Here is a 22,626-nt window from a genome sequence, read left to right on the forward strand (position 1 = left end):
ATATTTAAAATATTGATTTTGATTTAAATATATTTTCTAGAAAAAAGGTAGATGATCATGTTCATTTTATTTATTTTTTTTGTGGTACGTGGGCCTCTCACTGCTGCGGGCTCTCCCACTGCAGAGCACAGGCTCCGGACGCGCAGGCCCAGCAGCCATGGCTCACGGGCCCAGCCGCTCCGCGGCATGTGGGATCTTCCCGGACTGGGGCACGAACCCGCGTCCCCTGAATCGGCAGGCGGACTCTCAACCACTGCACCACCAGGGAAGCCCAATCATGTTCATTTTTTATTCCTAATTCTTATCTTAGTTCCTGGTTCATAATAGACCCTGAAAATATTTGCGAATGGAGGAGTTGAGTCAGTATCTTTTTAGAAAAGTTTTGTAATTGTCATAATAGAGGATGCAGCATTCTAGTGCATTTTATTGCAGTATTCTTTCCGTACTTGATGTCAGAGTCAGTCCTTAACTGCAAAAAAATGAGTTGGCTATGAAATGAGTATCCAGCAATCATCTCTCCATTATGCTAGCCAGAATACATTTTAGAACTAAAGTTGCCCCATTCAAGAAATGTATGTTTGCTGATGAGATTTAAAAGAAAGCCACGCTTTGTGTCACTCTGGCCCAGTGCTTCAATCATGACCATAATCTCCTCTTCATTATAGGCCTATTTTTTCTCCGTATCACTTTTCTCTCTTGTGATTTATTTAAAGGTATATTTTTAGCTCCTTAACTTCTCTCTTTTATCAGCTTTTTATTTTGTATATTGATTAGTTTGTTGGGTTTCTGGGAGGGAGATGAAGACGGAGGTAAGATCTGTATCTCAGCTCTATCAAATGTCAAGCAGTGTGCTGGACATTTGGATAAAGAGGTAGATAACAGTGCCGAGGACAGTATCTGGCATAGTCACCTCCCTCAAAGAGCAGTGGTAAAACATCTCCTTAAGAGGCCTTCTCAGGTCCTCCCTTTGTTATGCAGCTGTAACAGTTCTAATTCTACACAATTCTCTCCCTTCCATAGAATTCATTTGGGCAACACACTACTGCATTAGTCACACCAGCTGCTGTAACAAATAAGCCTCCCGATTTCAGTGGTTTAGCACCCTGTGTTTTTCACTCATATTGAGCAATGCAGTGTGTTTCTGAGTAAGTGGGCTCTGCTACACGTGGTCATTTAAGGACCCAGCCTGAGGGAAGCTCAGTCATCTGCGAGGACACCTTGGATGTCAGTGTCCAGATTGCAGAAGGTGAAGGAGCGTGAAGCATTACACGTGGGAGGTTTTTATGGGCCAGAGCCTGAAACCACAGGTAACACCTCCCTCTCTTCCATTGTCTAGCACTCAGGCACATGGCTACCCCAGCTGCAGTAGAAAACTGGGATATATAAGTAGTTGATTCCCAGAAGAGTGCCTGCTGAGCTGGGCTGAAAGGTGGCGTTGAATTTCCCACTTGCGTCAGAGAGGATGTCTTATATCTCTTTTTTTCTTCTGGTATAGATAGAATAAATTATTTTCCTTTAGTAATTGATTCTGTTTCAGAAATCACTTGGGAATTGAAATGGAAGAAAATGTTTTCATTTCTTTTTCTAATACGATGAACTTACTTAAAAAATACAAAAACCAAATATTTGGAGGTTTTCCAGCTAACCTGCTAGAAATGCTTTCTCTTAGGAGACACTGCTGTTCTCTTCCCCATCTGACAGACTACCTTTGTGAAACGCCTCCTCTGTGACATCCTGCTGAGCCTCTTCCTCCCATTCCTGCCTCTCCAGGCACAGTTAGCAGTTGCATCCTCGGTGCTCTGCTAGAACTTGAACATACCTATGTTACTTGAAGCCATTCATCCACTCATTCATCTAAGCACTTATAATGCAATAACAATAATAATAATATGGTGAAAGAAAGAAAAGAGTTGAAATTCACTGTGTTAGAATTACATACCAAATAGTGCCAAGGATACAGGGAAAAGGCACTTAGCTCTACCTTGGGGATGAGGAAGAGGTGGGGAATGCTTCTTTTAGAGGGAAGAAGTTTGGTTCAAATCTCTTTAATTATGCATGGATGCTTTCCCTTCCCCCAGTGATGAAGTTTATGAGAAAAGAAGCCTGTCTTGATCATCTCTAAGTCCAGCACCCAGTACAGTAAGGCTCATATTAGACACTCAGTTAAATGAATTGACTAAAGATGTAAGGCAATACATTTATAAATTTCTGTTTACTCCACATCCATTCCTCATAACAACTTTATGATAGGGCAGATATTCTTATTCCTGGATTATAGATAATGAGCCTAAATACAAAGAGATTTGGTGTTTTGCAAATGTCACACAGTGGGTTAATAGATCTCAGGTATTCTGCACCTAATCTTGTCCATTTTTTACTCTTGGAAACAAACATGTAAGTATCAAAATAGTGCTTTGAAATTTGTAGCGTGTACTTTGAAGACAAGACCTGAGACCACTTGAATCTCTTTGAGTGATGAAGACTGTTCATTTACATTGAGTCAAGGGATAAAGTTCTTTCTAACAGACACAAAGAGATGGTTCTTTCCAACATGTTTTATAGCTCTTTACATTCCTGCCAGCACAGTGTTATGTACCCAGCTGATGCTCTATAAATCTTTCTTAAATAACTGACGATGGTTTAAAATATGTACATCAGATTCACCTAAAATGGACAAGCTTCCTGTTAGAAGCTGTCATAAGCTTTTACCAGTATCATTGTGTCACAGGGGACAAAATTTGCCTGTGGTATATTCTAATTCAAGGCATTTTTTTTTTTTAATTCAAGGAATGTTTAACACACTAGCTTGGTTTCTGGTTTTCTTTGGCTTCCTCATTCTTCTGGCACTTACACTCTTAGTCTGCCCAAGGACACTATCTATGGAAGCTCAGACTGGCTGGATGTTCTCACCACAGCAAGAACATGTTGAGACATTTTTAAATGGAATAGCTTTAGTGTCTTTTGATGTTTTAAAAATCCCAAACTTCCTTAGTATTGGAGTTTATGATAGACATTCATTGCTTCCATCTCTAACTTATTCATATTTTGTACCATAAGGTATCAGTGTTCTCTTCAGAAATGTTATGACCTGGTGCTTTACTTATTAAAATTGCAGCTAAGGATGACGGTATGGCTTATAGAAGTATAAAATTGCACATTTCCACATGGATATTCTGCTTCATGGCAACCTTACACGTCTGAAGACAGACTCATTTTGTCCCTTCCACTCCTTTCTTGCACCACCTCCCAACCATTGCCAGCTGCTTCCCAATGTCATTTAGTGGCAAGCTCCAAACCATGAAGATATCCTGACTACTTACTCCTTTGTTTTATACTGCCCATCTAATTCATGTTCGTGCAGTGTTGCACTGACCTCTAAAATGTTTCTGAAATCAGGGGATTTGAGACCGTGTTTTAAAGCCAGGTATGAGTGTATTGCCTGATTTCCTTAAAGGTATGAAATTATGGGAAAGGAGCTGAAAGCCCTGGAAGAGTTTACTGTCAAATCAGCAAGAGGATTTTCAAGAAAAAATAAATTTTCAGGAGGTTTCAATGTTAGAAACATTTCTTTTCAATCTACTTGAGTAAGAATTTATTTCATCATCTCTGGGGACACTTGCTTTTTCCAAAACTTTGTAACCAGGAGACAGACTAGACAGTGGGAATTATTCAGAGTGTGTGGCACAGAGAAGGTGGTTGGTAAATGTTTAATGAATGAGGAGATAGATAGATGAACAAAAATAGAATGGTCTTGGTGAAAGTATCCTGAAGTCTGCTTCTGTTTTCTGTTTTTGCTTAACAGAAGTATATTTTCTTGTTTTGTTTTGATGTATTTTTCTAACAGCAAGGTAAGTGCCAGGTTTTAGAAAGACAGACCCACCTTTCATATTAATCATTACTAGGGGAACACCACTAATGCCTTAGTTTATTACCTAATGGCATTTTAATCTGCAGGAAATCCAAGAGAGTGCTTTAGAAAGTGTCTGTGATTGAAAGTGTCAGTGGTGCCAAGTATATGTTTAAAAAGAAAGAAATGAATGTCAGGGGCATGTGGATTTCAGTCTCATATGATTGTAATAAGAGTAATGTGCCAAGAATTTTGGAAAGGTTCTTAAGTTTTTTCTTATCCAATGATTGACATATTGCTAATATAGCGTTGACAAAGTAATGTTAGCCATACTCAGTGAATGTAACATCATAATATTTATCCTGAACTTATTCTTCAGCCACAGAATAATAGAACAACAGGATATTAAGGTCATAAAGCTCAAGTACTAAGCAATGAAGGTCAATGAGTTTTTCTCACTAATTATTCCAGCAGCTTCTTCTTGCAAGTTAATTTTGTTCTGCCACATACTAAAAAGGTGAAAGAGAATTACTTCTTTTTATTTTTTCAATATTTATTTATTTTTTGGCTGTGTTGGGTGTTAGTTGAGGCACGTGGGATCTTTCGTTGTGTCATCTGGGCTCTTCGTTGTGGTGCACGGGCATCTCTCTAGTTGTGGCACACAGGCTTAGTTGCCCCGCAGCACATGGGATCTTCATTCCCCAACCAGGGATCGAACCAGTGTCCCCTGCATTGCAAGGCTGATTCTTAACCACTGGACCACCAGGGAAGTCCCAAGAATCACTTCTTATTTTCTGTTTGTTTTGCAGGGGAAGATGGTGAAAGGAATGGGAGGGGCTATGGATCTAGTGTCCAGTGCCAAAACCAAAGTGGTGGTCACCATGGAGCACTCTGCAAAGGTAATGAGAGCTGCTTTTGGAAATTCACACTACACTGAAATCCTGTACACCAGGTCATGCGACCATTGTTTTTATTGTTTTCTCTGGATCACTCAGCTTGATAGCGTTTATATTTTAGAGAAAAATGTTACAAATAAAGACCATTATTTATTATCATTCAGCTAAATGTTTGTTTTAACTTTGAAGCAAACATCAGGGTGTTCTTTGATTATTTGCCTCACACACACATTAAAAGTAAAAGCTATAATTTCTTCAAAAGCAGTGAAAAGATGTTAGGGCAGATGTGTTGATTCAGGTTTATAGATATTTTAATTTTATTTTTATTTTTTTGGCCAAACCCAGTGGCATGTAGGATCTTAGTTCCCCGACCAAGGATCGAACCCGTGCCCGCTGCAGTGGAAGCACGGAGTCATCACCACTGAACCACATGGGAATTCTCTGATTCAGGTTTAAAAATGATTATAGTGGTTGCTATCTCTGTGCAAAATGAAAAACACAACAGAATGTGCGTTTTTAACAGCAGTTATTTTCAAGTGGACACTATGGCCTCTTACCAAGTCTGTGGAGGTGCCGTTCTGAGACAGTGTTAGAAAATGATGGACTTGGTGATAGCAAGTGTTCTATTCTGAAGAATATTATACTTTTATTTTGATAAATCGTTGAGTATTTATTGAATACCTATTATGTGCTGGGCACTGCTGGAATTTAGCAATGACCAAAACTAGACAAGAATCATTGACCGCATGGCACTTACATTTAATGATAATATCATTAGCCTATCATAGTGATAGCTCCCATTCATTGAGTTTACTGCGCACAAACAGTACACTAAGCTCTCTGTGTATGTTTGCCTGTAAAAGCCCATGAACTTGATATAAGTATTTTTGTGGGTCCAGAAACAGAGCTTCAGAGAGGTTAAGTAACTTGCCTGAGGTCACATAACTAGTGGAACTGAGATTTGGCCTGGATACCTCTGACTCCAAAGCCTAGTCTTCTAAATAACGAGCTATCAGTATGACTTTCTTCCTATTCCAAGTCATTGTCTTTGAAACAACTGAGCTTAATTGCCTTCCCCACCTGAATCCCTGGGCTTCTGATGATTTGCAAAGTTGATATTGGGTGGCAGGTACCCTCTTCACCCTCTATACCTTTGCTCATTCTCCTTTATAATTCTTAGTTTTAAAACAAAAGCTACCTGTTCTCACCTTGATACCTGCTATTTTGAGTGGAAGTGGTAGTTTGTTTGCCCTTTTTTATTTTGTGATGCAGCATTGTGGGAGAGTGTGGATCTGGAAGATTTGCATCCGACTTGCTTCCCCTGGGGAGTTCTGTTACAGAGTGATAGGTGCCATGAAACAGTTTCATTGTGAAAACTGTAATAAATATGAAATTACTATAAATTGCTTAGTAAACAGTGAAGTGAGCAGTGAAACATAAATATGGAGCAATAGAAATGAAACCAACACAGGTGACTCCTGAGTGATGCCTGGCAAAAGCATCCAAAATACTTCATTTCAGAGGCAAAAGGATGCCACGCATGAAAATCAAATCCAAAGCTTTTCTGGAACATACTGTCCATTTGGAGAAAACTCTTTCCGACTTTCCTTTTGTTGTTACTTTAATGTTGACACATAGGCACTGAAGTCCGACTCATTTCAGATTATTTTTGTGCATTCATTTTCAAAACATTGGGCCTGTATTTCTCTCTCTTTTTTTCCCCAAAGTGTTTTCTTTCTCCTCAGGCTGGAATTTCTGACAGAGGAAAAATGGTGCTTCAAACTTCCAATTAGAAGTCCCTTATTAAAGCTTTTCATAGAAGCGAGATAATGTTTTTTAGCATTTCTTCTTTTTCTTCTCTCAGTGGGGAAATTGGCACTAAGTTTTAGACCAGAACTGAAGTTAGATATTTTTCCCTACATACTTTCATTTGACAAACTAACAAAAAATATATTTGTGATTAAAATAATAATAGTGATTTGTTTATACCTAATAGTTAGATAACCTTGAAAACTAACCAACAGAAGTTTCTTTTCTTGCCATCTTCACTTTGTACTCTTGGTCCCAGAATGTGTGGTTGCTTCTGTATATTGTTCACCTGGACTTACTGTTATTGGCCCAACTCAAGGGAACACGGGGACCTCACCACTTCTTTCCTGCTTCTTTTGTCTGCCTAAAGGTTGGTAGAGGTTGGAAAGGAAATAGAGAGGCGAGGTCTTTCACTCCTGGTGGCCTCTCCAGTTAATGACCTGTTCTTTTAGACATGCCAGGTGACTTCTGCTGCCTTATGAGTAAGTGAACAGCCTAGGGGGAGAATCCCCAGAGTTTTCTAAGACAGAGAGTAGAAAGTTTGCAGTGAAAGATTAAAACCTGAGAAAAGAAATATAATCTTGTATTCTTGTGCTGCTGATTTTTTTTTTTTCCCAGTAAGTGGGTGGAGCCATCAACTGGCTTTCAGGTGCAGCTTTTTTGTTTTGCTCCTTTCCTTCATTGATAGGGTTACAGGTGCAGGTCACTTATAAATATGGTATTACCTGACCTTTAAAAATGTTGCTTTAATCAGACAAAGGAAACTCTTTCCTTGCAAGTCTTTGCAAGCAGCCAGCAGCTTCTGGTATTTGAAAACTGACTGCCTGCTTGTGTTGCTCTAGAGTAACCAGCATAATATTTCCCTTGCCTTAAAACTGCCTCTGGAGACATGTGGCAGGCACTGGCGCCAGACTGGCCTTGGAGTGTGGCTTTCATTTAAGCTTAGACATCAGGGTTCCAGGCAAAATTGCAAAGTAGGCAGAGTTTTTGGTGTCTAGCCACCTTCTTACTTAAGCTTCTTTTGATCTCTTGGCGTGTCCTTCTTTTGCCCTCTAAAAATTGGGAGAAATGAAGGAAAGGAGTAGGAGTTTGAGTCTTTACTAGATGCGAGGCCCTGTGTGTGGCATTGTGCATACTGGATCTATAAACCTCTCAGCGACCCTCTGATGTAAGGCTGGAATGTAGACAGGTAAGAAACTTGTCCAGGTAAGTGGCAGAGCTAGGAGTTTCCCTCAGTTTGGTCTAGTCATGTTCATCATATCATACCATGCTGCATCCTCACCTACGTTCCCATCCACACCTGCCCTTTTCTGAAAGCTTTAGGTTTCAGAATTACCTCTTTCCCTTTTTTCATTTTCCCTGGTCAAAGCTGTCCTTGTTGAGATAGATATCAGCAAAATATTTAAAAGAAAACAGTCTCAGAATTGTGTCCCTTAGTACCCATCTCCTCTTCTTCCCTTTTGTATTAGAATCTTCCCATGTTTTAGTTGGGCACAGAGTAGCCCAGTGACAGACTACATTTCCCAGATTCCCTTGCGTGTAGATTCATCTATGTGACCAAGTTTAAGTCAATGGGATTTGAGCATTTGTGCAATTTCTGGGTCATGTTCTTAAAGAGAAAGCCGATTTCATTGGACTATTTTTTGTCCCCCTCTAGCCTTCTGAGAAAAGCCTTAGCTGCAACAGCAGCCTTGGAACCAAAGTTGTAAACCATGTGCTGAGGCCTGCAGAGCTGCCCCACCAACCTAGATCACTAGCTGCCCCATCCTTTTCTTTATCAGTTCCTTCCAGGACTCCTCATAACTTCATCCTTGGCCCTCTGTACTTCTCACCCTCTGCACCTTTCTTGGATGCTTTCTAAATCTTTGGCACCAACTATTATTTTTCACTCAGTGGCTCCCTAATCCTTATTTCCTCACTGGAATTCTCTAATGAGCTCTATAACTGTATTTTTTCCCCATTAGACAACTCCACCTGGTTGTTCCATAGCTACCTCAATCGCAGCACTTATACAAGTGAAATCATCATCGTTTCCCCTAAAAATCTTCCATCTGCTAGCTCAACTGGAGAAGTGATGATCTCCCAGCCCCCCTCTGGAAAGGTACTTGTGGAATTTCTGCCCCTCCCACTACACCAATCTCTGTACATATTGCATCTACAATACCCCTGTAATCTGCTCCATCCTTTGGATTTCTACTTGTTTAGGTCCCTGTCACACCTACATGGGTCACTGTTGCAGCATCCCAAAGGTCCTCTTCCTGCCAGACTGACCCTCTTTCCTGGTAATCAAGCACACCACTGCCAAAGTGACTGGTCTCAAACTAAAGCTGGATCGAGTTAGGTCCACATTATTTAGTTCACCTTAGCCTCCCAGCCTTTCATCATCAGCTCCCCAGCAACCTACTTTACCCTTGTTTCCAGGGCTTCAGTTCTGCTAGGATCTCCACATTCACGTTGTTTCCTGTTCTTGGGCGTTTTCACATTCTGTTCCCCTTCCCCCTTTATCTGACTCACTCCTACCTCTACACCATCGTATATAAATGAGCCAACATTTTATGAATTTGCTGACTTAGCGTCTTCCATCCTCTAGACATGTAGACATGATGAATGACCAAATAAATACTCTTCGAGGCTTTGTCTTGAAATTTGGTAGTTACTTATACTTATGTGAGTATGTTAATTTACTTGTTTATGCAGGCATCAAATATTTATTGAGGGCCTACTATGTGTCAGGCACTATGATAGAGTCTGAGGAAATGAAAAATAGATAGGCATATTTCTTCCTTTAGGCAGGTCAGAGTCTCATGGGGATAGAGTCATAGAAACCAATACTTAAAATAGAAGAGTGTACAAAACAGAGTGCTTCCCATGGGATGTAGCATTTGCATGGAGATCTGAAGGATGGGGCAGGGTTTGAAGGGACTAATGTGTTGCAGGTCAAGGGAATAGGCACTGGGGTGTGAAAGGGCAGTGCATGCTGAGGGATTTACAATTAGGTCCCTGTTGTCAGAGAGCAAAGGGAGAAGAGTTGGGTGGAAATACACAGACACACAGGCACACACACACACACACACACACAGAGTCTATCCTCCACACAGTGGTAGGAATGATGTTTTAAAAATATAAATCATGTTATAGCACTTCTTCCTGGGCTCAGAAACCCTCCACAGCTTCCCATCTCCCTTAGATTCAAGTTCAGAATTCCTTATACTTTGTCCCTAAGGCCCTCCCTGGCTTGTCAGCTTCAATCCCAGTACCTCTCTGACTCCATCTACTAGGATTCTCCCACTTGCCCACTGAGCTCCAGCCAGACTTTCTTCCTGTAAGTTTCTGGAACATTCCAAGCATCCTCCTGCCTCAGGGCCTTTGCACTTGTTATTCTCTATGCCTGGAAAGCTCTTCCTCAGATATCTACATGGCTCACTTCCTCCGTTCACTCAGGTCTCTGCTGAGAATACCAGAGAAGCTTTCCCTGACTATTATACAAAACAGAATTCCCCCCTCTTCTGATGATTCTTCATCTCCTTTCTTCACTAGAATGTAAGTTCCATGAGGGCAGGGGCTCTTTCTATCATAACAACTGAGGAAAATCATTCCTGGTGCATATTAGGAATCAATAATTGTTGAAATCATTAGTTCTTCAAATAATAATGATACTTTGAACATATAGAGCACTTTTAACTTTTTCCAAGCAGTTACATGTTTATTGCCTTTATTTTATCATTACAATACTCTTGTGAGGTAGGTCTTATTGTTTCCCTTCCAGAGGTAAACCAATCAAATTTCATAGGGGTTAAACATTCCGATAAAAGTCAAGTAGAAAATTACGAGCAAAAGCAAACTGAGAACCTATGTATCCAGCCCCTCCGTTTTCTGTTACTAAACTTTTCTGTCTGGCAAATACCATCACCACTAACAATATAAAGGAAAGTGTTTTGTTTTTAGTATTGTGTACTGGAAATGTGTTCCTAAGGGTATAACTCTCAGAGCACAAAAACAAAGAAATTCAGTCATAGTTGTCATTTATTGGAAACAGGCAAAGCTCCGGTACCTATTTTTGAGAACATAAATGAGAGCTCTATTTCTAAAACAGGCTTAGTTTTTATTTCTATTACAGTAGGAGGTCTGGATTCTAAAGGATAAAAAGAGTTATAATTATATTGTTATGAAGTTGAGAATAAATCTTTGTGAATAATATTTTTTATTAAGTCCAATCTGTATCAGATAACGAAGGTGTCATATAGAAATCTTGAATACTGTTTTACCTTGTCTTTGCTTTTTGTGCAGAGGAATTATAAAAAGTAAATGAGATTTATTAATCCTCTTTATTTTGGACCAAATGTGTTACCAAAAGCCAGCAAATATAAAAGAGTTTTTTAAAAATGCTTTCTCGGAAGCATCCTTGAGATAAATTTTCAGCAACATTGAAAAGTATCCCAAGATAAAGTGTTCTTTTGTTAGGATAATTTGTAATTAACATAGTTTCATCTGGTTTAATTTTTTTTCCATTCATAAAAGCTTGTCAGTATTTTATAATTTGTCAGTGAAACTATCTCGTGGCTAGGATTGTTTGGGAAAAAATGATATTCACCATTAAAAATAGAAATCCTTACATGGTTTTGTCTTTTCTATTTGTCCTTTAATGATGGACATGCCTGCAAAAAAATGTTATAATGGAAGAAAATAGCAGAACACAGTCCATCAACCAATAAACACTTTAAAATGTCTTACAGAATTTAATTAAGCAAATAACTTTAAATTCTGTGACCTTGAGCATCCATAGTTCTTGATAGGAAAGCTAACACTAAGAGCAGCTTTCTAAGGTATCACAGCAATTCATGCATGGAAAGAGAAAATAATTCCTGCTCAGTCCTGGGCTCTGCCATCCTTAGTCTAGAGACCATAGGATGCAGTCTTTAGAGAGAAAATAAAAGGCCATGATAAAGAGGCCATGTATTATATTGAAGAAAAATGGCCTTCTATTCTAAGATCTCAAAGCCCTGAAGACTATTTTCAGGGAAATGGCTTGCTGTATCTATTGTCTCATTTGGCCAGTCTTCCCCTGAGAATGTGCCTGTGTAACCACAAACTGTTATTACATCCACATATAAAAACCATTTGTAACAGCAACTAGTCTCTGCTTCATAGCTGAGCCTTTCCACTGAAGTCCTATATGGATTGCTAGCATCCCTACCAAATAGGTGCTGTGTAAAGGCCAAAAATATCCCATGAGGATAAACTCAGTGTGAGTAATATCATCGTCATCTTGTCCTTTTATTCTGTGTACCTTGAATTTCTTTCTTTAGCAAATCCCATTTTTCTTTTCTGGGTACCACATCAATCATCATAGTGATGTGACAGTCATGGGTCTTGTAATACAGCGTTCCCCAATTTTTATGTCTGTTATGTGTGTGTTCATGTGTGTGTATAGAAGGAAGGGGCAAGGGCAGTAACACTCCGGTTTCCTCCATGATATTTTGGCAAGCCCTAAGAGAGACCTGTCCTTGGTTTCATTGTGCCACCAGACAAAATATGGAGTATTCCCTTGCCAAGGTCAGTCTTTGTAGCCCCACTTTTCAACAGATTAATGCAAGCCTTGCAGCTGTAGGAGAGAGCAGGCAGAAGAGGTAGAATAAGTATTGTATAATTCACTCAGTTTCTCTCTTTACTTATACATTTGTATGTTTCATACTGCAGTCTTTTCTTTTTGTTTGGCTGTGCTGCATGGCTTGAGGGATATTAGTTCCCTCACTGGGGATTGAATCCGAACCATGGCAGTGAAAGCACCAAGTCCTAACCACTGGACCACCAGGGAACTCCCCATACCACAGTCTTGAGGTGTCTTTGCTACTCCCTTTGCTCATGCCTTTATCTGCCTCCCCAAGTTTCATAAGCCCCTTTGCACACCTCTGCTAGCTGCACTTCTCCTAGTGAACTCAGAGATGCTGGGAATGTACAAGTACATTTCTTAGGACTAAAAGCAGCCTCCAGTGTTCCATACCCACTCAGTCACATGGTATTTTACAGCTCCTATGCTGTTGGAGTTCCTTGGATCGGAATTATAATAGTCAGACAGCATTTATTGATTGCTGTGGTTTGTCTAGTACTCTACTCATTGCAGAAGATACAAAGATAAATTGTTTCAGAGTCCAGTGGTGGGTAAAGAGAGGGCAACAATTACAACATGTGTGGAGAGTAGAGGAAACACAGGAGCACCTACGAGGTGCACCAGACTAAGAAAGTCCCTGGGACACTGGGGTGGCGGCACTGGATAGGGGATGTTGGAGATGGTTTCTCCAGGGTAGATGACACCTGAGCCAAGTCGTGAAGAATAGGGAGGGTGTTGCCATTCGAACGTGGGATGAAGGAGTACAGGGTGGTGTGTGTTTCAGGTGGCGTGAATACACCTGTAAAGACTCGGTCCCTTAAGGATCAGCCAACTTCTAGACTTTGCCTTCTTTGTACTTGATCACTAGGGCTTTCTCAAAGAAGAAATATATTGCAGCCACATTGAAGAAATACTTAACAAAAAAGATGGGCATAAAATGGGGTTTTATGTAAGGCAAAATCTTACATGAATGCTCCATTGCCTCAGGTGAAAGAAATGTTGACATCAAATGTAAAAATCATCATGTTGTAAAAAAGAGAGCTTGTTATTTGGGATTAAGTTTATTTTGATAACACAAAGCTTATTGTAATGATAACAAGGGAATTTACTATCGTTTAACCAGAGTCATTTATTACTGAAGAATTTAGTAATAAATTGCACACAGATATCTAATGAATTAAAAAGAGATCACCATGAAGCAAGTAATAGAAAGTATTAACGCTTTCGGTCATATAAAATGAAAACGGTGGATTCCTAGATTTTGAAGGAGGCCTGTAAGTGATGCAGTGGGGAAAAGAGAAGCTGGAGAAGCAGGTGGAGGAAAGAGATTTAGCTATTCACCAAGGTTATGATGAAATTAGGAAATAAGGAAATATCAAAATCAGGAGCCCTCAGGTCCAGTCAGAGAACTTTTAATGCTACATTTGGTATCCGTTCCTCTGCCTTTTCTGACCTTTCTTCACGGAGAAAGAAAGAAGCAGAATGATGAGGATGAACAAGACCCCACTCACCCAAAATATTCGAATGTAAATTCAACCCCTCCTACTTCACTGCACTTGCAGAACATGTCTTCCTGCCGTGATCAGGTGAGGAAGACAAGGCAATCGCACAGAAAACTACAGCACAGAGAATATAAGGGACCAAATGACTATTAAATGGCAGAGTTAAGATTCAAAACCAGGTCTTTGGACTCCTAATATAGTGTTCTTTGCTACCACACTACACTGTATCTCCTTTTCAGGATTTATTTTTAAATGCTAACAACTCAGTGATTGTTCCTCTGTGAATCATAGAACTTGGTAAGGCTCAGCCTGGCGTGGTTAGAATAGAGTGCTCAAGTGGGCGTTAGTCATATTCTGGCTTCATAGCTAACCTGTTGTTGGATACTGAAATTGTGACGTTCTTTAATCTCTCTTTGCATCCCATTTTCTCTTCATCCTTGATCTGTGTTATGTCTTGAAGCTCAGAGTGAATGGAGTCATCTAGCTACACTGTTCTCACTGCAAGAATACTCTTGGTGCCAGCTTCCTAGGCCAGCCATATGGTTTGCCCCCAAATACGTGTTGCCGTTTCATTAGTTTTGTGGCTCTCAGGAATTCTGTTTAGGCCATTTTCTGTGTAATTCTATGTCCAACTTCGTTTAGGAACTTAAGAGCTCCTGAAGCATTCCCTGGTAGATTGTAGAAATGTTAAATATAGGTTCTAAAAAGAGCACAACTTATTGAGCACCTGCTAAGTATTGGACACTTAAAATAACCCTGGAGGTAAAGTGATGGATAAGCACAGACACAGGAACCTTGCCCAGCTAGTGTGGAGTAGAGGTAGGCTTTGCACTCAGGTCCTTTGGCTCCACTCTGAACCACTGAGCTATACTGTTTACATGGAAAATGGTCTCTACAAGGTCTCTGTTGGTAGGGCACAGTTAATTCTGTCAGTTGAAATACACGCTTGATCCTAAACCAGCGTTGGTTGTTCATTGAAATCCAAGTGGCTGCTTTCACATCAGTTGTAGATTTTGCTCAAATAATGAGAACAAAGTAAGAGCTCCCTGCAGAAAATGTTCTTTGGAGGCCCACAGATTGTTCACTTTGTTCGCAGGGAAACCTGGAATTCATTGTGACATGTCTTATTTGAGTTATATTAAGTGTAAGGAGTCCTGACAACTATTGAAGTTCAAATGTTCATCATTAATTTCAGCTCTTTAATTAAGCTTCTGTGACACGTGCAAGCTTTCTTTGAAATCTGGGAATGAAAATGGATCATGAAAAATGAAGCAAAAATGAGGTTTCATTCCTACAGCTATAAATTGTCTTACACATTAAGACCCAGAAGCATATAACTTGTTGTTAAAGGTATAACATCTATCTACTCTATGTGTATTTAGCACTACTTTTGACTAAATTAAAGTAATAGAGTTTGTCTTCTTTTGAAATCCACCCAAGATTCCCAATAGACTTCCCTTTTTCTTCCCATTCATTCATTCAAAAAATGTTGAGTATCTTTTATGCCATACACTGGGTTAAGTATACTAAAACCTCTTAATTACTAGTATGTTGCTGAGTTGACAGATTATTACACACAGTAAAATCTTAATTAAGCCCAGTTATTTGAAATCTCTTGCCTCTGATCATACTTGGTATGGCAGCAGTTTTGAGAGAGAGGTAAACCAGGTAGTGGTGCATATTTCAGAAGGTAAAACATTGAGATGGCTAAAGATGATGATGACATCATGTGTGGTGCTTTCAGATCCAACAAGGAAGCAATAGAAGCATTTTTGCCATTTTTAATAGAAGATCTAAACTGTGATAAATTAGCCTTCAGCCTCAAGGGAAATATTAATTTAGGCTTCTGGTGCTTGATACTTAGAAAGGAGCTGAATCATAATCAGAAGAAAATGATCTGAAGATCAAATCATCAGAGCTAATGTGTCCACTGTGCTCCATAGATGTGACCCAGAGGCCACCTCTATACTGGGGGGTGGTAGGGAGTGGGGGAAGGAGGTTAATGGGTGAAAACCTGCTTTCCACTCTCAATCCCTCTTTTATGTTTGAAAAAAGGGTACCGTGGCTAAAGGAAACTTTGAAAAAATGTGACTATAGACCAATGCACACATTTTACCAATGAGCAAACTGAGACTCAGACAAATTCCAGGAAAAGCAAATCGCTATATAAGAAAGTGAATATAATCATGGTTTTCTACACTGACTGGCCCAGCAATGAGCCATTTTACATAGCCGTTTTGTCAGCAGGTGTAAATTCTGACTATTGAGTTACCTACAAATTGTGATATAGCTATGCTGGGAGAACCGAACATAATGAAGGATGGGGGTGTGTAAGAGAGTTAAGTCTTCATACACCCCAATAAGAAGTTAGTAGATAATATCTAAAGCTGATTAATTAGGAAATAAATAGTCTGGTCAACATAGTATTAAAAAATGCAGAGGCTCAATGGAACAGAATACAGAGCCCAGAAATAAACCCACACACCTATGGTCAATTAATCTTTGACAAAGGAGGCAAGAATATACAATGGAGGAAAGACTGTCTCTTTAGCAAGTGATATTGGAAAGGTTAGACAGCCTCATGTAAATGAATGAAGTTAGAATATACCCTCACACCACACGCAAAAATAAACTCACAGTGGCTTAAAGACTTAAATATATTACACAACAACGTAAAACTCCTAGAAGAGAACATAAATCCTAGCAACGTTTCCTTAGGTCAGTCTCCCAAGGCAATAGAAATAAAGCAAAAATAAACAAATGGGACCTGATCAAACTTATAAGCTTTTGTACAGCAAAGGAAACCTTAAACAGAATGAAAAGACAATCTTCAGGCTGGGGGAAAATATTTACAAACAATAAGACCAACAAGGGTTTAATTTCCAAAATATACAAACAGCTCATACAACTCAATAACAAAAAAATAAACAACCCAGTCAATAAATGGGCAGAAGACCTAAATAGACATTTTTCCAAAGAAGACATTCAGATGACCAATAGGCACATGAAAAGATGCTCAACATTGCTAATTATTACAGAAATGCAGATCAAAACTGCAATGAGATATCACTTCACACCAATCAGAATGGCCATCAAATGCTGGAGATGGTGTGGAGAAAAGGAAACCCTCCTACACTGTTGGTGTAAATTGGTTCAGCCACTATGGAGAACAGTATGAAGGTTCCTCAAAAAACTAAAAGTAGAGTCGCCATATGATTCAGCAGTCCCACTCCTGGGCATATATCCAGACAAAACTAATTCGAAAGATACATGTACACCTATGTTCATAGCAGCACTGTTTACAATAGCCAAGACATGGAAGCAACCTATATGTCCATCAACAGATGAATCGATAAAGATGATGTGGGTGTGGGTGTGTATGAATGGATAAGGAAGATGTGGGGTATACACACACACACACACACACACACACACACAGGAATATTACTCAGCCATAAAAAGAATGAAATAATGCCATTTGTAGCTACATGGATGGACCTAGAGATTATGATACTAAGTGAAGTAAGTCAGAAAGAGAAAGACAAATACCATATAATATCACTTATGTATGGAATCTAAAGTATGACATAAATGAACGTATCTATAAAACAGAAGCAGACTCACAGACATAGAGAACAGACTTGTGGTTGCCAAGGGGGGTGGGCAGGGGAGGGTTGGATTGGGAGTTTGGGACTAGCAGATGCAAACTATTTTATATAGGGTGGATAAACAACAAGGTCCTATTGTATAGCACAGGGAACTATATTTCAATATACAGTAATAAACCATAATGGAAAATAAAGTAAAATTTTTTATAAAATTAAAAAAAAATTTTAATGCAGAGGTAGAAAGAAAATGTAAAATAGTACATAAGGGCTTCTCTGGTGGCGCAGTGGTTGAGAGTCCGCCTGCCGATTCAGGGGACACGGGTTTGTGCCCCGGTCCGGGAAGATCCCACATGCCGCGGAGCGGCTGGGCCCGTGGGCCATGGCCGCTGAGCCTGCGTGTCCGAAGCCTGTGCTCCGCAACGGGAGAGGCCACAGCAGTGAGAGGCCCACGTACCGCAAAAAAAAAAAAAAAAAAAAAAAAAAAAAAAAAAACCGCAAAATAGTACATAAGTAAATGCTAAAAAAATTGAATTTTGATTTCTGTTCAGAGCAGGTCTAAGCATACAGAAGGGAGGCAAAAACTGCTGTTTTCTGTGAATATGTTGTTTTTAACAAATAAAATTAAAACTTTTTAAAAAAGGTATATTATGCATTTGCATTCTGTGTATGCTTTCTACCCTTGGTAAATACTAGGTTGTTTGTCAAGGAGACCATCCCCCGGAAGAGAAAAATTAGCAGGATGCTAGAAGTGAAATTTCTCCATCATATGATCTAAGGGATGAGGCTTGAGGGGTCACATCTGCGGCAGGATGTTTCCCAACTAAATCAGTTATGCCTTTGGCTATTCATTTGGCACTCTTCCTAAATTATCTTAGGGACACAAGCTGCCTCCAGAAAGAAAGTAAAAGCATGACTGGGCAAAGATTTCAAACAGACTGTACTTAGGAGACGATTTCTCTGACAGTTCCTGTTTGTCCTGTGTTACACCAATTCTAAGTAAGATTTGGTTCCTAACTACTCTTTTTAATGTTTCTTTTTTCAAACAGGGAAATGCACATAAAATCATGGAGAAATGTACATTACCACTGACAGGAAAACAATGTGTCAACCGCATCATTACTGAAAAGGTAAAGTGCCTTTCTCTTTTATTTCCTCTAAATGTCTACCACCTTTTTTTTTTTTTATAAACATTTTAGAATTTTTTTGTTACCTTCTAAAAGTGTGTTACATTGGTAGTCATAGGATTAATTTAATCCGTGGGTAGACCGAATAGGAAGATTCATCAATTCAATGTTTCTAGATGTAGAATTCTTAATGTGAAATTCTCTGGAAATATGCATATGCATACAGAATTGAACTACTGTCCTTAGTAACTTTGACAGTGTGATATAATAAAAGTTGTATTGATCCTTATACTTGGACTATTAAAATGGATGATATATACAAAGTTAAGACTATCTTTCTTCTTGCTTTCCCAAATCACAAGTACAAATTGTTGGATCTCATTTTAGGAAACTCAGTAAAAATTAGGTTTTAATCATTTAGGTGCAAATTGCAATACAGGCCCCACAGTGAACCAAGAAATCTATTCTTTGGTTCTTGCATGCTTTCAGCCCTCTTTTATGAAGCAGACTTTAGAACACACCAGCCATTTTAGTGCACCTCTAGATTTTATCTTCCCAAATAGAAAATATTGGTTAGTGGTACAACTGAAACTGCTCAGATCAGAGAGAAACATCACTGGTGGTTGCTACAGTCACCTTTCTGACCCAGATTTGAACCTAAGATGTTGGAATGACATAGTTCTCATAAGTGAGCTAGAAGGGTGTCATTTTCTTTATTCAGTATCTGATGAACCACAAAACAGAATTCTCTACATCAGCGTTTGTTTCTTTGTTTTCTCTTAATGATGCTGCTCCTTTGGCATTAATCTGGTTTAGAACCCTCATTCGGGTATGGTATGAAGCACCCTAAAGCATCCTTTTGAAGTAGGTTAGAAGGCTCATAATACTTTTCAGAAGCCACATTTTAAGGAGAGTTCTTTCCTAAATGGTGCCTTCCTCTAGGGTTGTTTATGTGGAATCCATAAAGATGAAGTGTAGAGAAGAAAAAGTGGATAAAAGTGCAGAATATTTTATCTCACCATTTATTCCTTGAGTCTTATCATTTCGTAAACCCCTCCAAAACCATGGACAGGACTTGTTGAAAAGAATCCATTACTTTGAAATCAAAGACAAGACAGTCCTTGATCCTGTTTTCTTTAATAAAGTAAGGTGGTACAGCTTCTAAGGATAATTCCAGCAACATTTTACCCACGATCTTCCTCTTCCCCCAGGTAAGCACTCTCCCTACATCCCCACTCCACATATGCCCTGACCTTGTTCTTACCAGTTTAGTGCTTCTACATGCAACAACTCCCACTCAACTCTACTTGTCCAAATCCTATCCATCCTTTAAGTCTAATGCAATTTCCATCTTCATCATGAAGAGGCTTCAGATAGCTTAGCACTCACAACTTCATCTTCAGAGTGGTCCACCTTTCATTTTGGCACTTACCATCTAATACCTACATTTTCTCATGACATTACTCATACATAACTTTACTGCCATTTAAAAAAATCTTCTACCCTTTCCATCCACATTGTTGTTTCATACATTTATCCATTTAATAAGCATTTTTGAGCTCCTTCTCTGAAGCTGACTATTGCCAACAGTGGATACAGAAAGGAGGACAGTCTTTGCCCCCAAGGAGCACATTCAAGGAGAGTAGACAGCAACAGTACCAGCCTGTATTAGAGTAACACATGTGATAAAGTCCATGAGAGAGAGACATGCCAAATGCTGAGTTGAGAACATAGAGGAAGGCTGCTTAACAGCCTGGGGAGAGTGGTGTCAAATATTAACTATTTCCCAGTCTGTATCTTTTCTCCTCCAGTCTCAGCGTCTCTCATTTTGCCTTAACATTCTCCCTACTTCAGCCATGCTGAATGTTGTTCACTGTGTTGCATCCCCTGCCCCCACCCCCGCCATGCTCCTCTGGGACTTGGCACATCCTGTCTCTCTCCCTGGCATGCTCTCCCCACCCCAACCATCTGGCTAATTCCTGTTCATCTTTTATGTCTCAGCTATATAATTTCTTCTCTGGCAAGTCTTCCCTATCCCTCCCCAAGTCTTCTGGGTGCTTCCGTGAGTCTTAGTACTTACCCTAACTCAGCACTGATCACTGTATTGAAATAACCTTTGAGCTCTCTGCCTGTCTCACTCATCACTATTTGTCCAACACTTAGGATAATGCTTGACCCATACACAGTGAAAGCCTGTTGAATAAATACTGTACGTTTCTCAATGAGAAAATTAATAGATTGAGTGAGGAGTCTTGAAAGATAAGTAGTTTTATAAGTGAGAATAAGACCAAAGAGGCCCTTCTAGGCAAAGGGAAGAAACATTGGCAGGGTCCTGGAGGAATTAAGAAAACAGAGTTTACTCAAGGACCTGTGAGTGGGGTAATGTGGAGTGAGGGCATGGCCAGAGATTCTGAAGGCTGAAGGTGAAAAGCCAGTAAGGGACCAAATTATAAAGGAATGTGAATGTCTTGTTAAGAAATTCGGGTTTTATCTGGAAGGCACTTGGGAGCCCTTCAATGATTTTTAATAGTTGGGGACACCATTGATTAGATCTGCATTTTACAGAGAGCCCTGTGGCTTTTATGTAGAGTATGGGGAGAAGAGATGAGACTCCTTCAGTTATCTTGGCCAGAAATATCAAGGTCCTTAACCACAAGACAGAAAGAGAGATTTCAAAGAGATTTAGGAGATGGACTCAACCTAACTCGATGATGAATGGGACGCGGTTGCTAAGGCAGAGATGATTCCTGAATTTTCTGGCTAGAGGCGTGGTCGACCTGTTATATCCTTAATGAATCCTGGGTCTGTAGGAAGAGAAAGGGAGGAGCAAGGGGAGGCAGGAAAAGAATAGGTGCCATTTGAACACACTCAATTTGATATTCCGGAGTAAGTTAACATCTGGAACATCCACGGGCACCTGGAGCTCAGAGAAGTCATCACTGGATCAGATATGTGAACTCATTAGCAGACGGGGATAATTGGAGGCTTAACGGCAGATGGTGTTGTGTAGCAAAAAGGAGTAAAGTGAAAGGCAGCTACATATGGAACTTCGAGTGCCCCAGGGAAAGGAGTGGTGCGTTTACCCCTGTGCTGTATACAGTAGGTGTTTAATAAATTTTGCAGTGCCATTAAGGGCATTGACTCTGGACACTCTGCCAGAGTGATATGGGACTAGAATTCCATTTTCAGCTCTTAAGGAAAATTCCATTAGTTGCCTGCCATTTGAAAGAGGCTTTGGAGATGTTATGACCCTGATTTCTTGGTTTCATGTTGCTAGAATGATGTGATGAAAGAGGCCTTCCTCACCAGCACTTGGGCTGTGACTAACTGCTTTATCCGTAATGCAGCCTGTTATGGTGGTGAAAAAATAATAAAATTATCATCTGTGAAACAGAGTAGTCGAAATATTATTCTTGGCAGTTGAACAATTGATTGTAGCTTTTAGGTTTTAGTGTCCATTTTTATCAAGTTTTTGTTTACACTTTATACCACTAAATGGAAATCTTCCTAAATATTTCAAAAGTAAATTTCCCATTTTTAAAAATCATAGGTGCTTAGTTTTCCTTGAGAGGAAATTAGGGACCTTGACCTTGAGAGCTAATTAGGGATTGATAAAGGTGTTAATTAAAGGTTTTTAAAAGCAGTAAGTAATTTGCCATAGATTTTATCTTCTCAGTCACTGAAGTCTTATATTCATGATACCAAAGTTGTCTTCTCCCCAAATCCTTTTCCTGCCTGTTCTTAATAACACACCCCAAAGGCTCTTTTTCTCTTATTTGTTCCATTTTGATAAATTTGTAGTTGTTCATAATACAGGGGAAAGAAAATCAGTATGAATGATGCTCCAGACACACTTTCTGCAAAGGAAAAGTGTCCAATTAAAAAAAATTTGTAATTGTCATTTGGGAATTGAATAACCTACTGAAGCATACGGATATTCCTAGATGATCATTTTTTTCCCCGTCAAAATACATTTCTGCTAAAAAACGTTTCTTTAGGAACATAAAAATGTGCAAACAAAAAAGAAGTTTGCTGAAATATTTCCTCCTAAATGTAAATAATCTTTTCCAGTAAAATCATCCAGGTTATCTATGAATTCATCAAACAGAGAAGGCAAGTATCACTGGTCCCCTTGATGTTTTCGTCCTGAGGAGAAATATCAATTAACTGCATACAAATAAGCATTTGGGGGCTTTGATTTGGGTTCATGCACAAGTGACAGTAAGTTAAGC

General features: G+C 39.4%; 1 protein-coding gene across 3 annotated transcripts in view; it reads left to right on the forward strand.

Annotated features, from left to right (window-relative positions):
• The window catches only part of OXCT1 (3-oxoacid CoA-transferase 1), a gene marked incomplete at its 5' end in the record, with an annotated part of 135,116 nt that overhangs the window by 104,922 nt on the left and 7,568 nt on the right, over nt 1-22,626 (forward strand). For 2 of the 3 annotated variants that reach the window (XM_079703433.1, XM_079703434.1), the window contains 2 exons: nt 4,657-4,746; nt 18,317-18,397. In XM_079703433.1, coding sequence (XP_079559559.1) covers nt 4,657-4,746; nt 18,317-18,397 — 171 coding nt within the window. The remainder of the gene's footprint in view (nt 1-4,656; nt 4,747-18,316; nt 18,398-22,626) is intronic. The other variant, XM_079703435.1, reaches the window with a different exon arrangement.

This window comes from Hyperoodon ampullatus (assembly GCF_949752795.1).
Source record: "Hyperoodon ampullatus genome assembly, chromosome: 4".
NCBI lineage: Eukaryota > Metazoa > Chordata > Mammalia > Artiodactyla > Ziphiidae > Hyperoodon > Hyperoodon ampullatus.